We start from the raw sequence: 22,136 nt of genomic DNA on the forward strand, positions 1-22,136 counted from the left end.
CATTAAGTAGAACGTTGTCATTCGATATATTGTCCTGTTTTTGACAAATAGATTTTAGAAAAATAACTTGGTTATGTTACATTAAAGATGAGAAAAATTGCGCTTTAGTGAACATACAATGTACAAAATTAACAAAAGCTACATTATAATTTATTGCGTTTTTTCGTACTTTTTTTTCTTCGTATTTCCTTCTGTTTTACGTACTATACTGCTGAATACCGAACAGCAACCGAATATTCGCTGCAACTCTAGTTGAAAGAATTTTATAATTTAATGATATTTCTACCTATCATCATTGTATTATTGTACAAATAAGTGTACTTTGAATAAAGAATTAAAAGTGTAGCTGATTAAAAGTACTGCTATTTAACGTTTCGCAACCAAGCGCATCTTGTATGGCATTCGCCTTCGTCTCTTTTCACGTAGAAGTAGTTGTGAATGAGTTCCTACAACACGCGTGTTTCGTGTAGTCAAAATACCACCGAAATCATGTGAAATTGTCCATCAGTGAGAGTCCATTATGAATAATGAACGCATTGTTCTTATCTGTAGGAAACCATGTGTCATGTACGTGCTTACGGCAATGAAGTGGTCAATTATAATATAAGGTGTTTTAATAACATGTGACTCCAGGTTACTGTTCAGGAATGTAATTTGCACGATAATGATGCATTAGTCTTCATTTCCTTTGTTAAATTGATGACTATTTTCACTTGGTCACACGTATCTCATTTTTTTACGACATACCTACTCACATATTCGCTGTTTATAAATAATTTATTTAAATTATTGTTATAATAATAAATGTATTTAAAGTGTAAGTATTATAATGTCAAAAGTGTTTCGTGCGTGATGGATGAATATCGAATTTGACAGAATACTAAGGCATTTTTATAGTGTTAGATCAGTGGTAACGTAGAAGGTCACGTTGGATGTATTTTTTGTCGATTTCTAGAAAGATAAACTTGCGTAAAATTGTAGTTACATTTCCGTTATAGGCACTAAGTTGTTAAGTTATTATTTAGTTTCATTAAATATTATTTATAGCAGCAATTGTTACCGCCAGTGTTAAACTAGGTTTATAATACTATATAATCTATTTGTTTTATAAATTGGTCAGTGTAATTTTAGTGATTGGTTGGAAAGTTCTCGATCCATTCGTACGTTTGGATATAAATGTTTTATAGTGTCAATCATGTAAATGCAGTAATTATGTACAGATATTTCATCTGTCAAGGGAATGGTAAATGCTATTTGTATGAAATGGTAACTATGGCGTTCTAGATCTCTTCGCCTAAATTAATTTGTAAATTTGATAAAGTTGTGAAGATTTTTTAGTAAATAAATTAAACAACAAATATATTTAAACGCACGTTATGCACCTGAAATACAATTATTGTTATTAAAAATCATGAATGTAGAATATTACTGTGTTTTAGAAGCTAATTGTAATTAAATACATCTAAAATAATGCTCCCAAAATTTATACCAACGATCGCTTACTGCAATGTTACTCGTCGCGTCTCGGTTAGCAGGGCTTGCACAACCCTTTATATAAAACTGCTGCGCCATCACTGATGTCGTCAATATTAGTGAAGCGCCCAAGGTGTCTGCGCCATTTGGTCCAACAAGTCTCAACATGAGAGTGGCCCTCGCGTTAGGATGCTTAATATTGCTGGTTGCTGTCCATTCGCGGAATGTACCAGGTAAAAAAACATTGCGATTACCACGCGTGAAAGGTACTGACGCGAGTACACTAGCTGGCGATCAAGAGTTGGCTGCCAGCGCACATAAAAAAGATCACCCTCAGAACCATGAATACGAGAAAGCAGGAGGAAAAGAGCATCATGCACATCATGACAACGAGCACAGCGAAAAGGGCCATAAGGGCTATAAGGGTCATCACCATCACGAAGAAGGCAAAAAGGGCCACCGGGACGAAGAAAACCACAAAGGTGAATATGATGACCATGAAGGTCACAAGAAGCAACACCATCACGAAGATGGTCATTATGGTGAGCATCACCACGGAGAAAAAGGCGAAAAAGGCCATAAATATGAGGAAAAAGGGCATTATAACAAAGGACATTCGACGAAAGGGCATCACGAAATACACAAGTTGGATGAATTTAAGAAAGACAAGAAGTTCTTCGATGAAGAAGGGGAATCAGGGCACGAGGAGAAACACGGAGGGTTCCACGAGGAGCATGGCCACAAGAAGGGCGGGCACTTCAAGAAGGGTCACCACAAAGGTGGGCATCACGAACACGAACATGGAGAGAAGGGACACCACGCGAAAGGTGGCCATCATCACGTCCACAAGGGACATAAACATGCTGACGGACACGACGAACACCATCACCATCATGAGGACCACGGCCACAAGGGAGGAAAAACACACCACAAAAAGTATGGTTTCAAAAAAGGACATTGATGGTACTTGCACGATTAATATAGGACGTAAAAAGTATCAGGACTATGTATGAAAAAGACTTGATGTCATCTTTTGAGATAATAACTATTTATTTTTTGTGATTCAATAGTAGGACAACAAGTGACAGAAACTTGAGATTTGTATTGTAATTACTTTTAAGATTTTTATGTTCAAAATGTCGCAAAGATTACAAACGTACATTGGTTTCTGTTTTGTAGTTTTAAGATTAATTTAAGCCTTAAATAACTAAATTATTGCTTTTCAATTTAAGTGTGTTAAAAGCCATTGAATATGCCTAAATGTAACTTATTAAAAGTTTGTAAAGTGTATTATTGGTTGTTTTTTTCAGTTTTATATTTTACTGTGTCTGGCAAAATTTACATAAAATTAGAAAAAGAATTAAAAAGTAATTATTTATACTTCATAAATGATTCGAATAAAAAATATTACGCTCATTGGACAAACAAGTCGTGCGCCTGGTGGTAAGCGACACGCCTAAGCCCAGAAGTTGCAGGCAGAGTATAAATTGAAAAGATCTAACTGCGAAAATTCGTTCACATTTTTTCTCATAGTAAAATCGTATCATGACGTGCTATTTGACGGGCGACTTAACATCCCAGTTATCAAAACAAGCACTTCAAAAAAAGGAACTTTGTGGAAAAACTTTTTACTAAATTGCAGTTACAGTTTTTTTACGATACTAAGTGACGGGACGAACAATTCGTGCGCCTGGTGGTTAGCGACACGACTGTCCATAAAGTTGCAGTGCCAGTGAGAGCTTTATATCGCAAAGATCTGAGGGACATTATCACTGCTCCCGTCACCCTGAGACATGAGTTAACAAGTCCCACGTTCCTGTAATTTCACCAGCACGCTTACCCTTCAAAACCAGAACGCCGTAATGCTCACATTACTACTTGGCAGCAGACATAGGTTAGCTTCTTGCAGGTCAGTCGCGTAAAAAGGTACAATTAATTAGACTAACTTATTTTTGTATTCAATCATTCTAAATAATTGAAATTTTGCTGTGGACAGGCGTGTGAGGGCCCCATTCAAAAGTGTTTGTTGGAACTATTCCATGGAGTATCCGTATAGTTTGCGAGATATAGGCCTCCCCCAAAGATCGTCACAACGACCGGTCTTTCCCGCAACCTTCACCAGGTCATTGGTCGTTGTACCGACAATCCGTCTGCCCACGCTGTGCCTTCCGATACGCGGTATTAACTACTGGCTAATATAATTTAAAAAAAATCGTTACTTAGTAGCTAATAATACTATGAGTGGTTTATGAAATAAACAGTATTTTTTACCGCACTAGGTCGGAAAGACTATCTTTCTCATTAGAAATATGCGCTCAAAATCGTTTTCCACCTTTTTCTTTCACGCTAGCGTGGAAAAGTTTTTTCAAATTCGAACTTGACGATGAACCTAACTTTTTCTTGCGATGTGGAGCTTCTAATTTTTTCTTTCGATGAAAGAAAAAACATAATGACACGATCAACTACGCCATTTGTTGTACATTATTTATGTAATACAAATCCGTTGGTACATTTTATTCTTATTATTGTTGACATTAAAATTGACAACGCTAACTAATTTTGTTTATTAAAATTGATTTGATATAGTTCAACGGTTTTTCTTTCATCTACCATTTTCCTCGCTATAGTGAGGTCAAAAGTTGTGCTTCTCTCGGCAGCAAAGTTGTTTTGCGTCTCGTGGCTTCAAACCCTCGCTACGCTCAGGATTCTATTTTTCAATCTTAGCCTCCTTCGCTTGCTCAGGAATTAATACAAGTACTCGCGCCAAACAATAATTTTCCAGGCTTGCATAACAAATAACTATTTATTAGCTCTACCACGGAGTAAATACATAGCGTACTGTAGCTCTACCAAAGAGAAAATAGTAGGTAGTCAACTTAGCCAAATCGAATAAATTTTGTGGTTGAGAGAAACGATATTAATGGAACTCGCTTTGGTGTATGGATTTATTGAGCATTTTCCTTGTGTATACTTAACTGCCTCTGTGGCCGAACGGTTACCATGCCGGACTGCCACGCAGAGGTCCCAGGTTCGATTCCCGGGCCGGGAGAAATACTTGTATGGCCTACATTTATTTCTCTCGTGAGTTTGGGTGTAATTTGTGGTTGTCTATGTGTGTCCATGGCACCCGCGACACAGGGTTTCCCTAGTGCGGGGCTATGTTGAGTGTGTGCGTTATTATTATTATTATTATACTATAAATATAATATTTTGTATTTTTTGTGAAATATTTATAGTGAAAAACATTTTTCACCACATAATATTACGTAGTTTTTATTTTTTCATACATCTACGGAACTCACTTTGTATGTGTACTTATAAAATTTTTAAGTACTACCTGTGCTTTTAAAGTAATTAGCGTTGGTAACCGCCACTCAGTGTTGTGGTTGCCAGTGCTCGTTCGCCGGGAGGTTAATGTATAATTCTTCTCTGTCTATGTACGAAGTCAGCCAACTACTTTCAATTACAAAAGTTCTTTGATTTTAAAGTGTAAATTTTACAGTATATGTATATATTACGAATATTCAATCGATTAGTAATTTATATTTTTTTAAATTGATGACTTTGGTGGCCCAACGGTTTGCACTGTGGGCGCTGGATGAGGAGGTTCCGGGTTCGACTTCTGGTTGGACTAACTTGCGGTATGAATTTATTTTAATCGAATTCAAACAAAGGAGGAGGTTTTTAATTCGATTGTTTTTTTGTACGTATGTTTCGCGATAAGTCCGGTATTTGTGAACCGTGAACCTCAGTATTGGTTCCATTTAAATATGAAGAAAATTTTCCACCTCTAAGGGTGGCTAACTAGGGGATGAACCCTGTTTCTAGCACTTTCGGGTAACCAATCGCAGTAAAACTTGGCAAATAGAAGTAATTCCACGAATATTTTGTGGTCGGTTTTTTTAGCGCTCTGTACTGAGATTATTATGGTACCAAGTGACAGGACGAACAAGTCGTACGCCTGGCGGTACGCGACACGTCTGTTCATACAGTTGCACTCAGAGCTTTAAATCACAAAAAACTTAGGGGCACTGTCGCTGTGCCCGTCACTTTGAGACATAAATCGACAAGTCTAATGTGCCTGTAATTTCACCAGCACACTTACCCTTCCACATCGGAACGCAGTAATGCTAACACTACTGCTTGGGGGCAGAAATATGTAAGGGTAGTAAAAAGATAGCTATGCTACCTGGGACCGTTCAAAAATATTATGCTTCCTAACTTTATATTTTGGATATAAAAAAATACGTTATTTTATCATACTTAAAAATACGTTATTTCAATCATACTTTAGAACTTGTGGTAAAACAAAATCGCTTGACATGTTTTATCGTTATCATTGGCACGATTGTGGTGAGTTTGCAATTTGATAACAGAATTCGACTTATTTTATATTATTAAATTTTTATTTATTATTAGGCTTCATTCATGATGGGATGAGATGCACAGGATTTTTATCCTCCTCGTGGCAGAATCTAGACTCTCTATTTTTTCTCTGCTCAATGTTTTTATATATGTTCATTACAGATACACTACGTGTTTTTGTTTAATGAACTAGATTCTGTATAAATGACGCCAACAATTTTTTTCTTCATTGTGTAAAGTTGTCAAAATTGAGATTAGTACCGGTTCACAGTTGATATGCTTGTTCAAGCCACAATGCCTTCAATCTCCATAAATTCAATATAAAATTGAAAGTGACAGCAAAGAGTTAAGTAACTGAAACAGTATAACTTGAACGCTACTGTAGTAGCAGTAGAGCTCCCTGTGAAAGAGTTCGTCATTTGAAGTACTGCCACCTTACCTATTTGTTTGGTGCTGATGACATTACAGGAACATGGGACTTGTCAATTTATGTCTCAGGGTGACAAGCGCAGTGGCAGTGCCCCTCAGATCTTTGTGATTTAAAGTTCTGAGTGGCACTGCAATTGTTATGACAAGCGTGTCGCTTCCCATCAGGCGCAAGACTTGTTCGCCCCGTCACTTAAAACCATTAAAAAAACTGTAACTGCAATCTAGTGCAAAGGTTTTCACTGAGTTTTGAATTTGAATTGCTTGTTTTGACAACTGGGATGTTAAGTCACACGTCAAATGGCACTTCACGATATGATTTTACTATGAGAAAAGAGGTGAACGACATTTGAAAGCTCAACGTAAACTGCACGGAAATGGCTTTGTTTTTCGAGGTCATACTATATAGGGTGTAATCGTAAGTGTGCCCAGGCGATTATACCATAAATATAAGAGATATCAAAAAGCTTTAAACTGATATCGAAAATACGTTACCTAATGAGTAAATCGACTTCAATAACTTTGAAAAAAATGAAATTAGAAATATCCAAAATTATAACATTAAACGCTCCCATACATTTAATATGACATTCGTAGAGAGGCTTTAGTTGACCTACTTAAAGAGGTAACAATAAGTTTACAGAAACAGCTAAAAATCAAGTAATAGAATTATCTTTTAATTGAATAAAAATATAATGGCATTGTCAATTATTTGGTCAAGTGTGTGATTACTATACTATAGATATAGGAACTATAGATTACAATAAAATATTTGTGATACTTCACTAATTATGCACTCTCAAATGCACGTAATAGCGGAATTTATCAAAAAGATCACGCTTGATCCTTTAAAAAAGTGCAACATCGCCGTTCCATCAAAATTTATTACTGTGGTTATAGCTTTAAGGCCCATTTAGATGGAGAGAGTTTATCGCACGCTTCGTGACGAAAAATCGTACGCGATTATCGTAAGCAATAAGTAATCGTCATAAGATTTTGTTGTGATTTTTGATGTTTATTCAGGCAAGAGCTAAAATCTCGCCTACGATTATGTCATACGAGTTTCGCAAGCAACTTAATCGCCTCCTCGATTGTTTACACAGAAAAATATGTAGTAAGGAGATTCTTGCTTACGAGATTTCGACTTGTCTAAAAACGACCTCGTATGACATTTTTTCAAGTTCATACGATTATCGTACAAATCGGTTCGAACCGTTTTGAGTGCGAGAATTGCCATTCGAGTTCAGTAATTACTTCGGTATTGACTATGAATATATTAAAATGATGCAAAAATCATTCAAATTTGGAACTGCTGATAATATTAAGTTCATTGCATTGTATAGAAATATACATTATTTTTTTATATTTTTTTTTAAATTTTATAACATTTCTTAATCAAACTTTTCATGAGGTCCTTTGGTTCGTTCCGTGTCTTAGAAAATTTCTTAGAAAAGCATTAATAATCAAAACATCCTCGCGCACTGCACTCATGGTAGAAACGGCTGGCACAAAAACTCGAAATACGATTCAATATTCAAACGCGAGGCGATTATCGCTCACGTGGAAAAGCGATGATCGCGAATGTTTAGACGCGGAAAGTTTTTTATATTCTTTCGATAATCGTATCTTCGAGACGAGAAACTCTCTCCATCTAAATGGGCCTTTACTCCATCTGTCTTCACCACATCTCGCAATATGTTCTGCCCAGCTCCATTTTAAGTTCGTTATCCGATCTCCTATGTCCTGACCTTAGTTCATCGTAATAATATTTCCGATTTTGGAATATGGAACTCAACCCGTGAGTTTGATGCCGAGCATGACTAGCTCCGTGGCTCTTTATGCAACTCTCATTCTGTACACAGCCGTCTGTATGAATGCCCACACATTTTTGTCACAAGTTCTAAATGAGTCCTCACCATAACATCTACAAAATATAAATTGAAGTACTTCCCTTATTTTCATTATTTTTAATTATTGCATTATCAAAGCATGTTTCGCAGTGAGTCGTACTCCAGAACTCTACTCAATGCTCAAGTCGGGACTTAAGTATGATTTCAAGCATTAGAAATCATACTCAAATCTTGACTTCAGCATTGTGTAGAGTTCTGGAATACGACCCTAAATAGGCTCATCAATTATTTATATATTTGTTAGTCGCCGATTCCCGGAAACGGAATATTTACCTAAATGATTCAAGGCCAAAGTATGTATATTATGTTAAAAACATGATTTAATAAATAATTTAGTAGGCGCTAGCTGATGCTCGCTACTTCGTGTGCGTAGAAAAAGAACCTACATCGAATGGTCCACTGTAGTACTGTAGTCTATGCTCTACTCTATGAGTAGAAGTACAGGCTGAATGTATATAGATTTGTGTTTAGAACGTATTTAAAAAAATAGATAAAAAAGAAGAGCATCTTGGTAAATCTAGAAGTAGCCTCCATAAGTGAATATGTGAAATACACAATAAATATCTATTTATGAAGATAATCCCAGTTTATATTTATAAAGTACCTCTCGCTTACTCACTTTTTAATATTATTTTTTTATTTGATGGGTATATTGTCCTGTGTGTGTGCATTTTTCGTAGTTCGTAGTCACTCTCCCAGATGAACAAGAACTGTCTGCATTCAAGGAAAATATATTTATTTCATTATTAGGAATCCTCCATATGGTATATCGCCATATCATATGTATGTTAGGAAATGTCGTTCTTAGGGTTATTTGTGTGTTTGTTCTGGTTTTTCAAAGAAAGTGAGAAAAGCTGATGGAACGTGGATAGCTGCAGGATGAGGACTAAGGCAGCTGGGAGATCAATATTGATGTTACCCAGTGGACGTCCGATGGGTGCTCAAGCCTGTGTCGTCGTCGTAGCAGCGTGCACGTTGAAGATAGTTTAGTGATGCATTTAGGAAGTTCTAGTTGGATGTTTAAGGATTTGTTAGGAACATTCAACCAAGCTAGGGTAGCTGAAATAAAGAGTTATATATAAATACAAAACTATATTCACTCAGCCAGTGATTCTACTCATAGAGTAGAGCCTAGACTACATCCCTCTTCCTCACAACTGAAGGGGTGAACATCCCTAGCTGGTGTCCTACCTATGATAGGCAACTTACATAAGTGATCAGCCTTTACTATAGGCTAGCCACACACTGCTCGGAAGCTACTACCTTACCAACAAGTACACCACCGAGGAGGCTATGGCTTTAGTCTGCCAAAAACCTATCTAAAAGGACAGACCATGACCACATCCTAATCAAACATATCAAAATATAATTACTCGTCAGATATCCTAGCTAATCAGGGAACCTGACTAAATCCTAACTCTTTATTTCAGCGACTCTAGCCTGGCTGAATGATCCTAACAAATTTCTAAACATTACTACTAAAATTTCCTAAATGCTTCCCTAAACTATCTTCAACGTGCATGCTGCCACAACGACGACACAGGCTTGAGCATCCATCGGACAATCACTGGGTTACATCAATATTGATCTCCCAGCTGCCTTAGCCCTCATCCTGCAGCTATCCACGTTCTATCAGCTTTTCTCACTTTCTTTAAACAAACGCGAACAAACACACATATAACCCTAACAACATATCCTAACATACATATGGGATGGGGGTATCCCATATGACGGACTCCTAATAATTAAATAAATATATTTTCCCCGAATGCAGACAGTTCTTGTTCATCTGGGAGGGTGAGCACGAACTATGCGCATACACATGACAATATATCTATCAAATTAAAAAAAATAAGAAAGAAAAAGTAAGTTATATCTATCTAATCCAAATCGGTAGTCCATCTTCTCCTCCCGTCCTTCCAAGTCTGCATTTGCCGGAAAATAACAAGTTCCCTCAAAATTTTTATCACAATGTCATCGTGGCTCCATATGAAAAATAAATATAAAAGATTAATTAAAATAGTAGAAACCAAGAAAACATTAAATTATCTCCTATAGAACGTTTTCATTCTACTCGCATGCAGTAGATCCTGCTTACCCAATCTATTCCTATTTATACCTAAACTTCTCACCATACAATTAACTTTACTCAACCGATATACTACCCTAACTTCCGCGTAACATACCTCCTAGATATCAAAGCAACCCTATCACCCTATCACTTTTATCAAATTTTCGCTCCTCCTCCTCCGATTTATTTAGCAAGAAGTTATCTAAACTTTTTGATATCGGTTTCAAAGAAGACTCTTGTTTCTTTGACCCAATATCTGTCATGGACTTAGAAGAAATTTTGTTGTCAATTTCTAATTTTGACAACTTGAAATCATATTTCTTCAAGATATCTTGGCCCAAAATTAAATATTCTTCACGACATTTTGGTGGACGACTGCACATTTATTGGCGTTCCGCCCACTGTACGCAAAGGAAAATTTGGAGTATCATCAACACACAAATGTAACTTTTGTGCAAATCAACGAGAGATTATCGAAACCGAAGCACTAGTATCCACCAACGCCTCGCAACTTACATCATTAATAAAAACAGATATAAAGGTAAGACAATCTACACTAAAACTATCAATTGTAGACAAATTTTCTAAATGTTCAGCTGCGCTTTGCTGACATCCACGTTGAGGAGATCCCGACGAAGATCCACTACTGTGAATACCCTTGACTTGGCGTATCCTGTTGCAGGATTGGTGCTCGTGGGACTTGATATTCCGACTGCTTAGACTCGGGTCTAATTATCAGTGCAGAGTCACCTTGCGTTTGCCAACAGTGTGAGTGCTCCATGTGAAAATATACTGCCAATTCAATATTTTGTCGACTCACATCATAACCGTGATTAAATATATCATCTACTTGTACAATTGTTTTTCTCAACTCTTCTTTCGACAAATACAAATTACTAGCCAGCATCCATTGAAAATTGGGTATCAAAGATTTCAAGAAATGTCTAATAAACTGAACATCTTGAATATTCGCTTTCGTCGCTAACTTATCTAAACTATAAAAATAACTTGTCAGCGATTCATTAGGCCCCTGTCGCCTATAATAAAATTCTCGGGCGTAATCTATTTGTGAGGGAAATTCCTCTCTTAACTTCTGTGTAATTATATCATACGTCATGTATGAAGAAAAATACGTTTTATACCATTGTAGAGCTGGCCCCTCCAAATACAATGCAAACACGTATCTCTTATGCACATCAGACCAAGTATTTAATACGCTAATGGCCTCAAATTGATTCAAAAACTCGTCGACGTCGTTGAATCCATTAAATCTTTGTGCCGGTACACAATACATATTCTTCAAATTCAATTCAAATTCAAAATAATCTTTATTTAATAGGTAAGCATTATTACACTTGAAATCGTCACAATATTAAACTCTACCGCTCATTCGTAAGGCAGATTCCCCTGAGAAGAATGAGCAAGAAACTCTAGGGGTTGCTCTTTGTAAATAACATTTACAATATTTATTTTTTTTTATTTGAAACATCAGAGATCGAGACTACCTCCATGAGCTAAACGGGTTACTACCACGGATTTTTGTCATCCAAGTACGCAGAAGTTGTATAATAACCTTTAGTATAAAGTTTTTGTTTCACTATAGTTTTAAACCTCGTGAAAGGCAAATTTTGTATATCAACTGGAATCTTGTTATAGAAGCGTATACATTGCCCCTTAAATGATTTTTTGACTTTGTGAAGACGACTATCAAGAAAAGCTAGTTTATTTCTATTCCTCGAATTAATGTTATGTCTGTCACTATTTTTAATAAATAAATTACTATTCCTTTTAACATAAATTACATTCTCATAAATGTACTGTGAGGCTAGTGTAAGAATGTTAATTTCCTTAAACTTATCTCTCAAAGATACTTTGGGGCCCAGATTGTAAATTGCCCTAACTGCACGTTTCTGCAGGACAAAGATTCTGTTGATATCGGCGGCATTACCCCAAAGCAAAATGCCGTATGTCATTAGACTGTGAAAGTAGCTGAAGTAAACCAATCTAGCGGTTTCGACGTCTGAAAGTTTCCTTATTTTTTTAATCGCGTACACTGCAGAACCGAGCCGTTTTGATAACTTACTTATAAGGGGACCCCATTGCAATTTAGCATCTAACGTTATACCTAGAAATACAACTGTATCCACAAGATTCAATTTTTCGTTTCTAACTACAATGTTTGTAACCGTCTCTCTAACATTGGGTAATGTAAATTTCACACAATTTGTTTTTTTCTCATTAAGAAGTAGGTTATTAACAGCAAACCAATCAACTACTTTAGATATAGCATTGTTCACATCGTCGTAGGAACATTGGTGCCTTTTAACTTTAAATAATAAGGAAGTATCATCAGCAAACAATACTATCTCATGTTTTACACCCTCCATAAGGCTAGGTAAGTCATTAATATAAACTAAAAACAAAAATGGGCCTAGAATTGAACCTTGAGGGACACCCATGCTAATTGCAGATCCTGACGATCTCGTACCGTTAACATCGACCCTCTGTACCCTACCACGCAAATACGATTTAAGAAGGTCGAGATCACGTCCCGCCACACCATAATGGCGAAGTTTCCTGACCAGTGTGTATTCTCTTCTTGCACTTTTCACTGGTATCAATTACAAAACAATATTAAATATAAAAATACAAATTACGACCTTATGTGCTTTCCTGGTGTTTTTTTTTCGTAAAAACATAAAAATTTTTCACGACGGACTTTTCTTCATTGGAATTTTCTCGTCATTCGTAAGCTTGCGTCCACCAATTGTAGGCTTGAGTTATATTATATCTCTTCCATTGCCAGATTTTTCAGAAGTAAAATATAAAAGATTTTCACATGGGAATTCGTACTTCTATCATTTGTAAGCCGGCGAACTCCACGATTTGTAAGCTAGGGCGTAGCTTAGGATGCGTAGTGAGAGGTACTTTTGTAAATATAAACTGGGATAATCTTCAAATCTTGCTTTATTGCACTTTTCTTCATATTTTCAGCCTCGGGTTACATTACTATCAAGATGTTCTATTTTTTCTATTTCCTTTTTTCAAACACATTCTAAATACAAAAAATATATTCACTCAGCCAGTGATTCTACTCATAGAGTAGAGCCTAGACTGCAGTACTTGCTGTCCTTACTTGAGAATTGAGAATCATCCAAATCGGTTCACAAATGCTGGCTGGAGTTATCGCGTAACGTACATACAAAAAAAAACATACAGACGAATTGAGTACGTCCTCCTTTTTTGAAGTCATATAATTACATATTAATAGGTACGTAGTTAAATGAAAGACGTTAGGTATATACACAAACACATAGAAATACCAAATAACAGGCTTTACAGATTGGCAAAAACAATTCTTCCACAATAATATTCATTTTAATTGATAATGTTTTATTTCACTGCCCATTACTACCTACAAAAAACTTAGAATAATAATAATATTTTTTTCACATCACTAGCTTGGAAATGCTTTCTTTCTCATTAGAAATCTGCGTGGAGGTTTTTAAAATTCAAACTTGACGATGGACTGTGGTGCACGTAACTTTTTCTTTCGATGAAAAAAACATAATGACACGTTCAAATACGCGATTTGTTGTTCATTATTTATGTAATATATAAATCCGTTGGTATATTTTATTCTTATTATTGTTGACATTAAATTGACAACGATCACCAATTTTGTTTATTAAATTATTTTAATTCGTCGAAGAACTAAATTGATTTGTTCAACTGTTTTCCTTTTTTATAATTATTAACATTAAGAAAAAAAATACTTCGATCCGGCCGGATTCGAACCGACGTCGTCTAGCTTACTGTGTCAGACACTATACCAACTAAGCCACGGAACAAACCAGCGGACTTCACGAATTTTTCTGTGCTTGCGTCGTGTCTTTGTATTTGGTTTTTCAACGACTTTTTAGTCGTAGCGCCATCTATGAGAAATCTATGAAAGATTTATCACTCAGTTATGATTTTTTTATCAAGAACAGGTTCAACTTTGCAGCCTTGCATAACAAATAACTATTTTTATTTCAAAATAATATGCCTTCAAGATTTAGTCGATAAATCATTATCTTTACTAGATCACTACTTTATTCGCGCCATTCCGTGACGTTAGGCATGAGAGTAGATGTTAAAGTAAATTTCTTATAGGCTGCTCGCTACGTAGAGCGCTGAATGCATTTTGTCTGGCACGCAATGAAATTTGAATTTAGCTATATTGTGATTGTAATGAAAGTTTCATAAATTTCACGTTTTTTCGTATTTAGGTTATTAAAAGAGTTAAGTTATTGAGAATGACTTAATCGTCAAAGGAGATGTCTCCTGTTGACCGACTGACACTCACACTTTTGTATAGACAGAAACAGCACAAAACGGACTTTGATTTGAACGGAATTTGCTGCAAGAGCACTGTTGTAAGAATCGACGCGTATTGAGGGAGCTTTCGGGGAATATTGATAATATGTCAAGATTGTGGCACGCGTGCCCCGCCCACGTCGCCGTTTTATCTAGATTTATTTCTGTGGCTATAACGAATGGTGGCTAAGAAATGATTTTGTAATCATTTACGTATACGTATATACGTGTGACGTCCTGTAGCGAAATCGGAAAGCTTGCGGGCCATAGATGGATGAGACTAGCACAGAATCGTGTTGGATGGCACAAACTACAGAAGGCCTATAAGCCAGCAGTGGGTGAAATCTGATTGTGGATGATTTTGGAGATGATTGCAAAAGTAAAACTTTATGTTTTTCAGGAACCACAGTACTTTGAAGTAAATTTTAATATGCAAACCAATAACGTTACTATGCATACGGGATATTTGTTACCTATATACAAACAGAAAGGTCGCGCATGTTTAAGTATAGGGAACCAAATACTGCTCTCAGAACGAAAAAAGGTACAACTGCTGTTTAAAGTACGCATAGTTGTGCCTTTTTTCGTTACGAGGGTAGAATACTGTTGTAGGAGATCTGAAACTAAGAGATGAGGAAACTGTGAGTGCCAGAACAAAGGAATTCACTCCGGGGCACTACCTGGAACACTCAAACTCAAACACAAATAATCTTTATTTCATGGGTAAGCAAATTAATTAAATATTGATTAAACTCTAATACTCACCGCTAAGGCAGATTTCCTTGAGAAGATCAATAAGAAACTCCAGGGATTTCTCTTTGTAAATGAACATTCGTACCCATTTGTTCATTTACAATAGTCATTTCAAATATCATAATTGAGACAACTTGAAATACAACACGGCTCTTTTTGTTTCACAAGAGTTTTACATTTAGAAAATGTCTATTTTTAAATACCAACCGGAATCTTACTATAAAAGTATACATTGCCCCTCAAATGACACAAATTCATTCATCCCAGATATAAGGGACCTACTTTAAGCTCATAAAACAACCCTGATTAAGCCCGTAAGTTGAATTCCTTTTTAATTATCAGGGTGTAATTGTTAAGTGTGACCAGGCGATGATTCCATAAATTTAAGAGATATCAATCAAAAAGTTTTAAACTGCTATCGAAAGTACGTTACGTAATGAGTAAAACGACATCAATAAATTTTTAAAATAAAACTGGAAATATCCAAAATTATAACATTAAACGCTCCCATACATTTAATATGACATTCGTAGAGAGGCTTTAGTTGACCTACTTTAAGAGGTAACAATAACTTTACAGATAAAAAAACAGCTACAAATACAGTAATAAAACTATCTTTTAATTGAATAAAAATATAATGGCATTGTCAATTATTTGGTCAAGTGTGAGTTGTCCATAAAAATGAATAAAACTGATCAAATTCTTTTTACTGCTGATCGACTCAGTTTCATGTACTTGAGATTTTGTTTTAATTAAACTTAAATTTTAACTGCAATTCCGTAACTGTATCATTTATAATTTTATTTAATGCTATTCTGAGTGCCAAAAAATGCGGCCCGCAGCGAATCTTAAAAATTTTCATTCTTAATTAATTGTATTAACGTTTTCTTCATTTCAGCCTAAAAACAGCGGTATACAAAGGACAAATTTCTTGCAAAACAAGACAATTGGCTAACGTCTCCCGAATGAATTAGCAATGGAGTTTGTCAGACAGTTTTTTAATATCTAGAAGTTTGCTTTGAGATTACTGTAACAAAAAAACTTAATAGAGCGTTGTGCCATTATTTTGACGCTTTAGGTTCTGGTCTGGGTATACGATCAACTCGGATAAATTGAAGCAGTTTGCCGTGGCACAAGACAGGCAAATTGTTGCGAATTATCCATGGTACTATAAGCCAAACTTTGTCCGTGACATATTAGCCTATGAAACTAGTGCGATAATCTATCTCTCTGTTAAAATTGTGGAAGAAGCCGCAGGATCGAGAAACATTGATATCAAATCGTTTCGACTTCTTCCTTGAAGATATCTAGGGATGATGCTAATAACATCTTTTGAACAGGCTTTTTTAGTTCTGATCCTTTAGTATAAGGGCTTACAAAGGAAAAAGAAGGGAATTTTATCAAAAATTGTGAGTAAATAATTAAAAGTCTTGCATTGTTTGTTACAGACACATTAATCATTTATATATGATGATTAGGGATATAATTTGTATTTAATTGTTAATAGCATTTTATGCAATCGTTGCATAGTGCGGGTTCTTAAAGTCGAGTACAGTGTTTAGGCTACGAAACTTTGACGAGTATCCTAATAATAGGTACCAGATTTTAAGACCTAATTATGAAATGATGCCATACGTACAATACTTTTTCTACGAGTAAATTAAAATAATGAAACACAACCAATATCTAATGTATATTTTGTTAACAATCCGTGACAAGAAACTCAAAAGTATATATATTAATTATTAATACAAATATCGAACACTCGGAAATATTCCTTCGATCCGGCCGGATTTGAACCGATGTCTTCTAGCATACCGTGCCAGACACTATACCAACTAACCCACGGAACGAATCAGCGGACCTCACGAATTTTTCCATGTGTTTTTTCAACGTCTCTTTATCCGTAGCGCCATCTATGAGAAATCTATGAAAGTATTTCGTCACCCATTAGATACCTTTACAGCTACCAATGTTATGGCTAGAGATGTCGTATGTGTATCGTCGTCGATGACGTATATATATATATATATATATATATATATATATATATTGTTTTTAAATAGTTCTTATTTGCCAAATTGTTACGCTTTTGTGCCTGTTATGTACATTTTGAGGTGTTGTTTAATAAAATAATTTGAATTTTACCAATTTCACAAAATATAGTGAGATTATTCTGTTCAGGAATACAATGGAGCATTTAGGGAAACTCTTTTAATTAGCAGAAATACGAAACTCTTTTTTTGAAACTTTATAGTTCTGTGTAATAAGTAAAACAACATCAATAAATTTTTAAAAAGAAAACTGGAAATAACCAAAATTATAACATTAAACGCTCCCATACATTTAATATGACATTCGTAGAGAGGCTTTAGTTGACCTACTATAAGAGGTAACAATAAGTTTACAGATAAAAAAACAGCTACAAATACAGTAATAAAACTATCTTTTAATTGAATAAAAATATAATGGCCTTGTCAGTTATTTAGTCAAGCGTGAGTTGTCCATAAAAAATGAATAAAACTGATCAAATTCTTTCGATTCGAAATCGATTCAGTTTCATGTATTTGAGATTTTGTTTTAATTAAACTTAAATTTTAACTGTAATTCCGTAACTGTATCATTTATAATTTTATTTAATGCTATTCTGAGTGCCAAAAAATGCGGCCCGCAATGAATCTTAAAAATTTTCATTCTTAATATATTATATATATACATATATTGTTTTTAAATAGTTCTTATTTGCCAAATTGTTACGCTTTTGTGCCTGTTATGTACATTTTGAGGTGTTGTTTAATAAAATAATTTGAATTTTACCAATTTCACAAAATATAGTGAGATTATTCTGTTCAGGAATACAATGACGCATTTAGGGAAACTCTTTTAATTAGCAAAAATACGAAACTCTTTTTTTGAAACTCATTATAGTTCTGTGTACAGAACATAGAGTACAATATGTACTCGATTCGATGGTACAGAATTATAATGAAAATTTTTCAGTTCAGTACCTAGTACCACAGACAATAGAATTTTGGTCAGAAGTAAAGAGGGTGCCTTTGTGATATGGTTACAAAATTATAATTGATAGATTAAAATAGTAGAACATAAGGAAATTACGTATAACAATTTACAATAAATTTAAATAAAATGCAATAGGAAATATTGTATAAACTCTTATACGTATTACATAATTTTAAGTTTGTTTTATATGTCTATTAATCTTTCATTTCTGTTAATAATAAAGTTTCTGTGTTTAGTTCAGGGAAGTACTACCACATTATCTATTTCTGCCACCAGGCGGTAATGTGAGCTTTACTGTGTTCCGGTTTTTAAGAGTGCTAGCGAAATACCAGGCACATGGGACTTGTCAACATGTGTCTGAGTGTGCAGTGGTAGTGCCTTTTAGATCTTTGCGATTTAAAGCTCTAGTGGCAGCGCAACTGCTATACGGGTGTGTCGCTTACCACCACACACAACAATTTGTTCGCCCTGTCACTTGGTATCATAAAAAAAAGAAATAAATTCTTTATCATAAACAAACGCGTTTTGATACCGAAAACCCAAAATCTTTTTCATTTTCCTCGCCCCCTTGTACGGGCGATGAACCATAGAGAACCAAAAAGTGTATGTAGTTTTGTCGACGTAAATTACGTAATAAATTTATTAAATTAAGTGACCGATAACTTTGTTTTTAAATTAATTGCGTATTTGTTGGATTAAACTGAAGCCTCAGGGACTCTTTAATTGTACTTAATTTGGAAAACAATGCGGTCTATATCTAATTAGTTACTAATTTCCCTTGCTGATTCAACTTGATTTATATCTGTTTGGTTAATGTTTGCATTTGGAAATTTTGTACAGCAAATTGTATATACGATTTAAAATGGGATGTTCTTAATTCATTCAAGTGAAACAGTTCATCGTACGTTTTGTTTTTGCTTAGAATATTGCTCAATTTCTACGACCCGACAGCCACCTTACCTATTCGTGCCGCCAAGCAGTATTGCGAGCATTACTGTGTACCGGTTTTGAATGGTAAGGGTGCTGGCGACATTACAGGCGCATGGGACTTGTCAACAGTGGGCAGTGCCTCTCAGATCTTTGCGATTTACAGTTCTGAGTGGCGCAATAACTGCTATGGCCAGGCGTGTTGTTTACCATCAGGCACACAACTTGTTCGTCCCGTCACTTGATGTTATAAAAAAAATCCGAAATAAATATTTCAGGACTTTTGTTGGCATCTAAATATAACATAACAAAGTATCAGATGACAGTAACAATGAAAAAAGCCCTCCTAAATATTTAACATAAAAGGATACCCTTGTATTCTATACACCTACATAGTACACAGGTTTAAAATAGAATAACAAAAAACATGGTACTTAGGGATTTCAAAGTGTCCACTTTGTCCAGAAATAAAAATTTTAATTTCAAACGTTGTAAACACTCTCGTATTTCAAAGTGTTATTACGACTATTACGAGGGCTGTACTGATCCTCTCACGATGCAACAATTCACGCAATGGGACGATAGAAGACGACGAGTTGCCCACAAAAGTCGTTCGCGGTTGGAGCGTTAAAAAAATTATAGTATAGGACCAGTAGCAATAATCCCGCTAGGAGATCAGAACAGTTACTATTGAATGGTATTGCGAAGATTGTCTGCCTCAAGCTTTCGGGGAGTTAAACAGCGAGCTTCCAAGGAACGGCGTCCGTGGCATTCTTTTTCATAGCTCGCCCGCTCACACAACTGCTAGAACCATGGACATATACACATAGATATTTGACAACTTCGGGGGAACAAATGTTATCCCATCCTACGAAAAGCCCAGATTTAGCTCCATGCAATTTCTTTTTATTTTCCACAGTAAAAAAAATGCTTCGTGGGCGGAAAATTAACATCACAGACGAGATCGTCGAAGAATTTCGGCTATTATTTTTCGAGCTCCAACAAGATATTATTTAATATTTTGAAAGCTGGTTCTCCCGAGTGCATAGGTGCATGCAGAGGTTGCAGGGGAACATTTAGAAGTATTGTAAATGTTCTTTTTCATACTCTATTTCTCATTACACTGACTGTTTTTGGTAGCTACAGCCTGTGTATTATAGCATTTTCTTACAGCCTATAGTATATTTAGGGATTAATTTGATATTACAGATCTATATCTGTTTTCAATCAAATAAATGCATATACTACGAACTTTACTTTTGGAACGTAGACTCAAAGTGTCCCAACCAAGTTTACAGCAAATTTAAAAAAAAACGCATTTAAAGTTTCCATACTTTTCATATCCCATTTTACCCCTATTTAGGGGTTATTTTTAAAAACTCAGAAATATGTATTAATTTATTTTGTATTTAGGTATTTAAATTATACAAACGTAGTAAGTCCTAAAACAAACTACTATTTTACATTATATACAATAAAATGTGTTAGTTTTAGTAAAGTAAAAATGTATTTTTTTAACCAGCTTCAAAAAAGGAGGATATTCTCAATTCGACTGTATTTTTTTGTTTGTATGTTACGCGATTACTCCGGCATTTGTGAACCAATTTTGATGATTCTTTAGAAAGAGGGTACCTCAGTATTGGTCCCAATTAAATTTGAAGAAAATATTTCACCTTTATAGGTAACAAATAAGGGGATGAATCCGGTTTCGCGCAATTTCCGGTTAGCGATTTTAATAAAATTTAGCAAACAGATTTAATTCCACGACCTTTTGAGGTCCATTTTTTTTTGTAAAAAATGTACAATTTGTTAAACGACTCTGTAAATAAAAATATGTAAAGTCGTCTAACAAACAAAATTTATTCCGAAATTGCAGATTTCTAAGTTTTCATTTAGTAATGCAGATATATTTAATTTGAAGCAACTTCAAACTTAACAGATCTTGCCTCTATTATTGTACTACGAAATGTCTCTAATTTAATAATCTCTTTATTTACTTGGCAACACTTGCACCAACAACTCTCGGCACCTAAATATTTCACAATAAGTAGGTAACGAATTACATCGACTAAAGTAATAAATTCATTAAGTTAACAAAATGAATGGCAATGGAAATAGACTGAATATAACAAAAAGGTTCGTAATACTATAAAGGGTTACTTTCCTCCTAACTTTTTCCGCTCAGGGTTTGAAGACATAGGTACATATATAAGGGCGACCGAGCGTGTGTAATCCATTGATAACGCTTTTACACTAATTAGCGAGCGAGTATGGGGCTTAGTGCCGTCAGTCTTTGTGCAGGATTTATGGGAGCTGGCGCTGTCACTTGCTAATCCTGCCTGCTGGAGAGCTGTGCACTGGCTCCGCACTAACTAGCTTTGTTTTAGTTCACGCTTTTGGTTCGTATACTGACATGAAACTAGATGCGAAGTATATTAGGTCCTCTTTTATACTTTTATACTTATATCGTTTGCACAAAAGTGTTAAAATATGTACAAAACCAAAGCTTACGCTATTATTTTTTTAACTCTAGCTGACTCTATGTAGCCGCCTGTATATGGTACTTACCCGTTTGTCTAGTAAATGCAGTTATAGCAGCAGTAGCGCTCCTTGTTAAGGAGTTCGTCTAGAGAAGTATAGCCACATTACCTTTTCTGCCGCTAAGCAGTAATGCTGACACAGCGAAAATGGGAGGAATTAGTACACATAACGAAATAATACAAAATACATACAAGGACTAATTTTATATACCATTGACTAAACGAGACATTAAATAAATAAACGAGTGTAATAAATTATAATAGAGATTAGGATACATAAGGAAGCATGAC

General features: G+C 35.2%; 1 protein-coding gene across 1 annotated transcript; it reads left to right on the top strand.

Annotated features, from left to right (window-relative positions):
• The first annotated feature begins 1,601 nt into the window (after nt 1-1,601).
• On the top strand, nt 1,602-2,434 carry LOC113227211 (histidine-rich glycoprotein-like). Its single transcript, XM_026460104.1, has one exon. It carries the CDS (start codon nt 1,640-1,642, stop codon nt 2,432-2,434), a length of 795 nt encoding a protein of 264 aa, XP_026315889.1. The 5' UTR covers nt 1,602-1,639.
• Nucleotides 2,435-22,136: the final 19,702 nt, after the last annotated feature.

This window comes from Hyposmocoma kahamanoa, unplaced genomic scaffold (genome assembly GCF_003589595.1).
Source record: "Hyposmocoma kahamanoa isolate Upper Pololo Valley unplaced genomic scaffold, ASM358959v1 202, whole genome shotgun sequence".
Taxonomy (NCBI): Eukaryota; Metazoa; Arthropoda; class Insecta; order Lepidoptera; family Cosmopterigidae; genus Hyposmocoma; species Hyposmocoma kahamanoa.

Bases quoted from the DNA above. Each gene is read 5' to 3' on its own strand.
- LOC113227211 (XM_026460104.1), top strand. From the start codon at position 1,640: ATGAGAGTGGCCCTCGCGTTAGGATGCTTAATATTGCTGGTTGCTGTC.